This window comes from Engystomops pustulosus, chromosome 2 (genome assembly GCF_040894005.1).
Source record: "Engystomops pustulosus chromosome 2, aEngPut4.maternal, whole genome shotgun sequence".
NCBI classification, from domain to species: domain Eukaryota; kingdom Metazoa; phylum Chordata; class Amphibia; order Anura; family Leptodactylidae; genus Engystomops; species Engystomops pustulosus.
Genome location: NC_092412.1, coordinates 73,314,604 through 73,323,268, shown reverse-complemented (window position 1 = coordinate 73,323,268; position 8,665 = coordinate 73,314,604). Strand labels below are relative to the sequence as shown.

Genomic DNA, 8,665 nt, shown 5'->3' with positions numbered 1-8,665 from the left:
TCCATTTTTCAATCCCCACCTTCAAAAATCTATAATTTTTTCAATTTTACACATAAAGAGCTCTGTGATTGCATTTAATTTTCCATGTTATGTACTGGAAAGCAGGAAAAAAAAATTCTAAATTCCAAATTCAGTGAAAATGGTGAAAAAACGGATTTGCACCGTTTTCTTTTACGGCTTTCACTGTGCACCACAAATGACATGTCTACTTTATTCTTTCGGTCAGTGCGATCACAGGGATAACGAATTTGTATAGGTTTTATAATGTTTTCATACATTTACAAAAATTAAAACCTCCTGTACAAATTTTTTTTTTATTTTGCCATTTTCCGTTGCCAATAACTTTTTCATACTTTGATGTACGGAGCTGCGGGTGGTGTAATTTTTTGCGACTTTTGAAGATGTTTTCAATGCTACCATTTTTAGGACTGTACGACCTTTTGATAATTTTTTATTGAATTGTATATATTTTTCAAAATGGCAAAAAAAGTGGCATTTTCGACTTTGAGCGCTATTTCTCGTTATGGGGTTAAACGCAGGAGGACCCAAGGCTGTCATAGCAACTGATTGCTGCTTTCCAATGACGTGGGTGTCACCATCTTTTTGCTAGCACCGATGTTACTGGTAAGTCTTTGCTGCAATATGCAAACTGCCACACTATTACAAAGTGCAGGGAAGGGGTTAATAAATGAATGTTTGCTCTACTTGCTGTCTGGGATTTTTTTATTCAAGAAGTCTCAAAATGCATAAAAAGTCCCAGCACATGCAGTTTTCCAACAGGGAACTGGAGTGAATATGTAACTTTTTACAAAAGTCCCAAGTCATGAATCTGTCTTAGCACAGTGTTGCACAGCGTTGCTCTAGCAGTAGTTCTATGTGTACGCCCAATTAATGAAGTGACGGAAATAGTGTTCGACTTTTTAGTAGTGAAAAGTCAAAAAAACCTCAATACAACATTTTTTAGACTTTTTTTTTTTTGCATTAATTGCCTGATACAACAAATGATAAATAATCCCCTACTTGTGTGTTTTTGCAATTTCTTAAACACATCCTTCCCCTTGGGGGGGGGGGGTGTTTCTAATGATGTTTTGCAGTGTATGAGCATGTTTTGCATGTTTTGTTTTGTTTTATATGCGCCATATAAAGTTTCTAAAACATTTTACATTTTCTTTTCTCTTTACATTGCAAAGATTTACTTGAAATTGACTATGTCATATGTCCTATTTAATGCTTTGTATTCATTATTGCTACTGAAGGACAGATAACTTTCAGAATTCTGACTGAAGAAATCATTGGAATATGTCCTTGTCTTTCCCAATATACCTCAGTGACAATACTTTACCCGTACTTTACTGTCAGATTTCTGATGTTTGTTCTAAAACCACTCTGGTGATATTTTAAAGAATGATTTCATGGTTGAGAATAATAATTGCATCAAAATGTCAAAAAATGAAAAGAAGATTTCAGTCATTTTAAAATAAATATTTATTGAGAAGCAATTCAATAATTTACAACATACAACAATATATTTACATATAAAGATATATACACACACAAGACATCCTGATCATATTTACAAGTGATAACGTAACAAAAATTCAATTTCTAGAATTCATGACAGCTAGTGAGTATGTCGCCAGGTTTTACTTGAAGCTTGTTCATATTTCTAGAAACTCAAGATAGTGCTTATTAATGTATAATTTATAGAGACATATAAGAATATTCTGTATCTGTTCATCTTCATATGGCAGATTTTCATAAGCAGGATTCTTTATAAGAGGCACTTTATAAAAGGCATTAAAAACATGATCAGGGGTTTACAAGGCAACACTACAGAGTAATATCCATGCTACAAAAGTTGTTATCTGTAATCGACATGTTGTGTAGTGCACCAACTGGACCTGTTTTGAAGGCTACAACCTAGGTTACAATTTATATTAGTTCTTCCGGTCAACCATCTAAAATTAAAGAAAAAAATTGTCTTCTGTAGGGGTCAAAAAAGATAAATAATCTCCATGGAACACGGTACAACTGAATTTAAAATGAGTCCTAGGGAAATCTGATCTAGATTTCAGGTGACCATTAGGAGAGATTTTGTTTTACAATGACACAAACACTAAAAAGTTGTTGCGATTTCACAAGGCTGTAATGTGATTGGTGGATTATATCTTGTATCCTGGTGCCTCCTGGATACTGTGGGAGGATAGAGGGTGGTCTGTCTTCCAATCAGGTCTCGTTCACATTGTCCAGGCATCCTTTCAGTTGGCGTGTTGCTTGGATAGTAGTAAGAGTCCTTTGGTGTATAATGGGGGATATGTACGTTGGGGACTCTGTGATGGTGGTATGTGTTATAATAAGTAGGAACTAAGGAATACGACATAGAATATCCCTTTTCATACTGCACTGCAAAATCTCCAGGATAGAGAGCTGGATTGCTCCGATGTCCATATTCACTTGATGTGGTTCTGTATGCTGATGAATTTCCAAGGCATGTAGAACCTTAAAATAAATGTTGGGACAATGTTACATTTTTGTTTTAAACTTATTAACATTTTTCTATTGAAAGAGTATTTCACATAGTGGAAAATAAGAAAAACGGAAGCACTACTGCTATTTTTATCTTTGCTATTTCATTGGAGTGATCCTTGTGATTTGTTACCAGTGCTTAAAGGGGTTGACCCAACTTAGGGGCTAGTGAGCTGTTAAGCAGGAAACTGACTGCTGGGATCCACATTGATCATGAGAATAGAACCCCCAGCAATCTGGATAGAGGATCCCATTGTGGGAGAGTCTGAGATTGCCAAGAGTCTCTGGCATTGCCAGCTATCTCTGGCATGCATATGGATAGTGAAAGGGGGTACCGGAGATAGTCACTCTAATGAATGTATCAACAGGAAGAGCATGTGTCCTGATGCTCCATTCAACACCTATCATGATTGCTTAAAGTCCCAGCAGTCGCCTCCACAATCACCAATACACTTGTTATCCATTATCCTTTGGATAGGGAATAACCTGCCAAGTTGGTACAACAACTTTACCAGTCTCTAGCTTGACAAGTCTTTTATCTAACTAGGAGCTGTATTTTGACTTAAAACTAAAGACCACCCACTGGACCCCTAAGTATAGTGTGATCAAACACAATAACAACAAGTTATATTTAATTTTTTTCTACAAAGCTATATATCTACTCAACTCCCCTTGCTATATATATATATATATATATATATATATATATATATATATATCTCCTATAATCTTCCGCCAATAAGTCACCATTTTCAATATACACATACACTTTAATCATTTGCCCTCTGCTGTAAAGCGTAAACACAAAATAAGATCATTTTTAACTATGACTTACCATTTTGTTTCTGCCTTGTTATGTCACAGTGTTTCTTCCCAGTGTCTCCACTTGCATCAGAATCACTGTCATTGAAGTCGCTGTCGCCTTTGCCGCTGTCCTTTGCGCTTAACTGTTCAATTTGAGAATTAACACTAAAAATAAAAATACACAGTTATTCACAATTAAACCGCGAGATACAAACACATTATTATCTCATTAAGAATGGATTTAAGCCTCCTTATAAACATTTTCTATTAGCAATATAATTTTTTGCATGCAATTATGATTTACTTGTCAATTATCTGTCAAATATGGTAATTAATTAATTAAACAGAAGAATAGTAACTTCTTGAAATTCTCAGATATTGATGTTACCTTATACTCCTAGAAGAACTGTCTCTTTTCCACTGGGATGAATGATATAATAAGGCAGTACCTGAGCCCTGGGGAAATAAAACATAAAAATATTAAGTACAAATTACATTCACATCTCATTGAAACATGGTAAAAGTGGATATTTGTAGGGTAGAATGGGGGGATACGTATGACAGAATACACCTTGCTTACCTCTGAAGCACTTGGGAGGTCTTTGCACTCATCAGTTCCAGATGATAGGCTGCAATTTTCTGACTCAGTGTTGACTGACAGCTGACATGAGTCAGATTGAGAGATAGTAGAGCTTGACTGAGTCACCTTAGTTGTGTTACTCAGCAGGTGGTCTTTTGCATCTTCTTTCATTCTTTGATCTTCAATGTCTGCTTTGGAATTGCTGGTCTTATTTCTACAAGAACAGGCCACAAACAATATGGCAAAGAGGAGCAAGGCACAGCCTCCAGCTAGCACAGCAATGAAGACTATGGACAAGTCCATCTGGTGCTGTTCTTCTGCAGATGTTTGCATAATGACTATCTCTACGTTGGATGGAAATGAATCAGTGAGAATAAATTTAATAGTTGCGTTGCAATGCAAGGAAGGTTGTCCGTTGTCATAGACTGTAATTACAATGCTCAAGTCCTTATCTTCCAATGAGTTCACTTTTCTTGTTAATGTTAACTCACCAGTCCCTTTGTTGATGTTGAATAGTTTCTGGTTATCCTGTACTATAGAATAAATCAGTTTGGCATTGAGTCCATCGTCTTTATCTGTGGCTTTAATCTGTAAAGCTAAGTAATTTTGTGGAGCATTGACTGGCAACATTACTTCAGCTAAACCATTGTCCAAGAATGGGAATGTTATCACGGGGACGTTGTCATTCTCATCCACTATTCTGATTTTCACCTTAATGCGGGTTGAAAGTTGTTGGTCGCCGTTGTCAGAAGCCTCTACTTCAAAATCCAGCTGTTTAAGCTTTTCATAATTCAGAGACCTTACAGCTCGGAGTACACCTGACTCAGCATCAATAGAAACAAATGTAGATAATGACTGGCCCATTATTTTTGTATCAACTAGCTTGTAAGATACTTTGCCATTGAATCCATAGTCTGGATCCTTGGCAGTCAGTGTAGTGATGTAAGCACCAGCATAGTTGTTTTCTGGAAAAGAGACTTCATATGTTGGTTTAGTAAACTGAGGAGCATTGTCATTTTCATCACTCACCCTGATAGTATATTGCTTAATGGTTTTCAGTGAAGGCAATCCAAGATCTTCAGCCACCAATGTAAGGTTGTACTCTGCTATTTTTTCACGGTCAAGCAAAGTTGTGGTGACAATCATGAAGCTGTCATCATAGGCTTGTTTTAACTTAAAATGTTCATGTCCGTATAGTGTGCAGTGAACTTTACTATTTGACCCAGAGTCCTTGTCAGTAGTGCTGATCAATGCCACAAAGCTGTTCTTAGCAGAAGACTCACTCAGATAGGCAATGCCTTGATCCACAGAAGTCAGTGGAGTGATGGTGATGGTTGGGGCATTATCATTTACATCAATGACATTCACAGTTATTTTACAGGTAGAGGTTAATGGATTAGGGCTTAAATCTTGAGCCTGTACATCAAACTCGTAGGTCTGTTTAGTCTCAAAGTCAACTTTGCCTTCGAGAGTTACACCTCCAGATTTAGGATCAATTTTAAAGAGTTGACGTACCTCTGGAGACACTTGGGTGCCAAAACCGTATAAAATTTCTCCATTTGCCCCTTCATCAGGGTCTTCTGCATTGAGATCTAGTAGGAGGTATCCTTCTGGAGCATCCTCCATAATGTCCACAATGACAGCACTCTTCTCAAATACAGGACTGTTATCATTGAAGTCCAGTACACGAATATTAACAATTGTATTGCCAGAAAGTGGTGGGCTACCTCCATCCATAGCTACCAACTCCAAAGTATGTGTAGACACATTTTCTCTGTCCAGCTCTTTCATCAACACCAAGTCAACATATTTAACCCCACCAGCTTTGGTCTGTACATCAATGCTGAAATGACTATTGTCAGAGAGTTCATAGTTCTGGATAGAGTTGCTCCCAATATCTTCATCAATTGCAATTTGTAAAGGAATTCTTGTACCCACAGAAGAACTTTCAGAAATGTCCACATGCAACACAGAGCTTGGGAAATGTGGTCTGTTGTCATTAATATCTCTTACCTCCAGCTTCACATGAACAAGTTGTAACTGATCTTTTGAGAAACTGATCACATCCAATGCCAGGACACAGCTTGCAGATTGCCTGCAGATCTGTTCTCTGTCTATTTTCTCACCAATGGTCAGCTGCCCATCATTCTCTTGGACATGGATAACTGAGTTGTTATATTGCTTCATAAGGCGGAAATTGGTAGCTGGTCTTTCTGAAGAGTTAAAGATGGGGTGTTCTGATAAAACTGCGAATACTGTTCCTGGTGCTTCTTCTTCATAGATGTAGTAATGAGCGATTTCTCCAAAAGAAAATGAGATCATCAAACTCAGCAACAGCATAGTATAGGTACTGAAATAGTCCAACATTTTTAGTTCTTTGCTCCTTTCCATCAGGTTACAGAAATTCAAGCAGCAATGCTAAAATGTCCTGATGGCTTGTCACGCAGAGGAAAATGTGGCATAAGTGAAGCCCTCCAGCTGTGAAGTCATTCAGCACAATCCTATTAAGTAGACCTTGTGTTCAGGACAGGAGAGTGCAGAAAACTGTTTGGCCCCATCCCTCTCCTCAGGTTATATGCTCAAGGATATGTAAATTAGCCTCCCCTTTCACCAATCTCTTGTGTCTCCAAGACAAATGGTCAGTGAAGCTTAGCAAACGAGGCTGTCATTAACAGGGATCTCAGTTGGAAGCCAACTAATACACACTTATATTTTGTGACATCTCAACAAACCCGTGCTCTTCTGAAAAGCAAAATGTCAAATAAGCAGAAACTAATAATTAATACGGTAACATATGATAATTTTTCAAATGTATTTTTTATGCAGTCCTTATTAATCTATTGAAAGCAAAAATGATACGAAAACATCAATATAACTTTAAATAGTTTTCATGTTTAACATATATGTATAATCTCCTTATAATTCTATAATAATTGTCCTATGATAGAGAGAAAGAAAAAATGATGATAGATAGATAGTTAATAAGTGAATTTTATTTAAATTTGACTGCAGCAGAAATTCATCATAGTATTCATTATTGATTTGTAAAGTGCTACAGAATTATTTGATGGCACTATATAAATAAAGATTATTATTATTATTATTATTATTATTTTTATTTTTACCTACATATGCAAAACTTTAAATTTATATTGGTAAAATACTAATTAAATACAATAACCAACCACATACAATAACCAACCATCATAAATTAAAACACCAAAAAGCCCAACAGAGGGCCTAATACAAAGCATCAATGTTACTCACAAAATCTCCCATCCCCTCTATTTGCTAGATATACTCAAAATCACAAATTGACGGATATAGCATAGGTTTATACATGTCAAGCCTGCATAAATTCAGAAAAAGTAAGGCTGCCTGGATATAGATGTGTGCTCTTTGTGGACCATGTGTTATGAGTGTGTAATCTTTTTCTGATACCATGGTTTTCTTCGGTTTCATCACAGATCAATGTAAAACGGGTTAGCGCCCGATTTGGCACATTTTGAAGCTAATTAGGTGGGTTTATCTGCGAATAAGCACCTGCACAACTAAAATTTCACCGCAAAGCCTGATATACAATAAATTGGCTGCAAATAAGTATACCAAACAAGAACAAAGTCATAAATTGACTGCTGTCTGAAATGGATAGTTTAGTGCAAAGTGAGTCCAGACAAGCAGAATCTGTGCAATGGGGTAATTGGAATGAGTAAAGTGGTGTAATGTCTTCTATGGGAACATGTGATGGACATGGAAAACTACATGCAACACTGGGTTATTCTGTGTCACCCTAGTGTGGTATATGTATTGTAGTTTACTTTTGTGTGATATTTTGATGTCTGCTAGTGACATACAGATACAACATATTATTGCCCTTTTAAACAAAAAAATTAAAAAAATAACGTCGCTCATTTGTCTTACATGACAACATCATAAAAATACAGTGTAATCAATTGGACATTTTCAGATAAACAAAATTTGGGCACATTTGTGTTCTTGTGACCACAAGTTGTGGTATGACTGTGGATCTAATGACCCAGACTGCATCACAAAATATTTGTGTGGTTAGTTCGGGTCATTAGATTGAACCAAGACATGAAGCTATAATATAATTTCACAATTATGTTAATTTTATAGTCATTGGACCAGTATGTTATCATGTCTGCGCCAGTTTTTTTTTGCATGAAAAAAGTGTATTTGGAGCTTGCACATGTATTTATTAGGTGTTTGTGCCACAATTGTGTTGCGGTTGCATTTTGTCCAACACTTTTGAAAACATTGCAACTAAAGGGGTGTTGTAGTGTGTGTTCCTAGTCTGCACTACATTTACTATTGCAATTCCACAGAATTGTGTGGCAACAGCGTGAAGCAAAGTGCACAAAAAGGGCAAAAAAAGGCGCAACTGCGTCACATCCTGAAAACAGACCAGATTAACAATGAGCATGCTACACTAATAAATAATGTGGCACAAAGTGGACATTTGTGAAGCAGATTGCATGAGTTTTCGTATTTCTAGGCCACTATGTTAAACAATTTGCTCTTTGCAAGATAAAGCTTGGCATATGGGGCAATGGTAACACTTAGCTAAAGAAATTATACATATCAATAATAAGGCACAAAAATAAATAATACAAATGTGTTCTCATTTTTATATAACATCATTAGTTTATCATAATGTAATTCTGACTTATTGTAATTATATTATTATTGTACACTTTATAGTGTTTCTAGTTTATGGATTTCTAGTTAATATTT

The 8,665-nt window shown here is 36.2% G+C and overlaps 1 protein-coding gene across 1 annotated transcript; it reads right to left on the bottom strand.

Moving 5' to 3' along the window:
* Positions 1-1,467: 1,467 nt before the first annotated feature.
* LOC140117997 (protocadherin-8-like) lies at positions 1,468-6,439 on the bottom strand. The gene is made up of 4 exons (XM_072135299.1): positions 3,911-6,439; positions 3,719-3,786; positions 3,362-3,495; positions 1,468-2,499 (listed from the first exon to the last, which is right to left on the bottom strand). Exons 1-4 carry the CDS (start codon positions 6,299-6,301, stop codon positions 2,117-2,119), a joined length of 2,976 nt encoding a protein of 991 aa, XP_071991400.1. The 5' UTR covers positions 6,302-6,439; the 3' UTR covers positions 1,468-2,116.
* Positions 6,440-8,665: the final 2,226 nt, after the last annotated feature.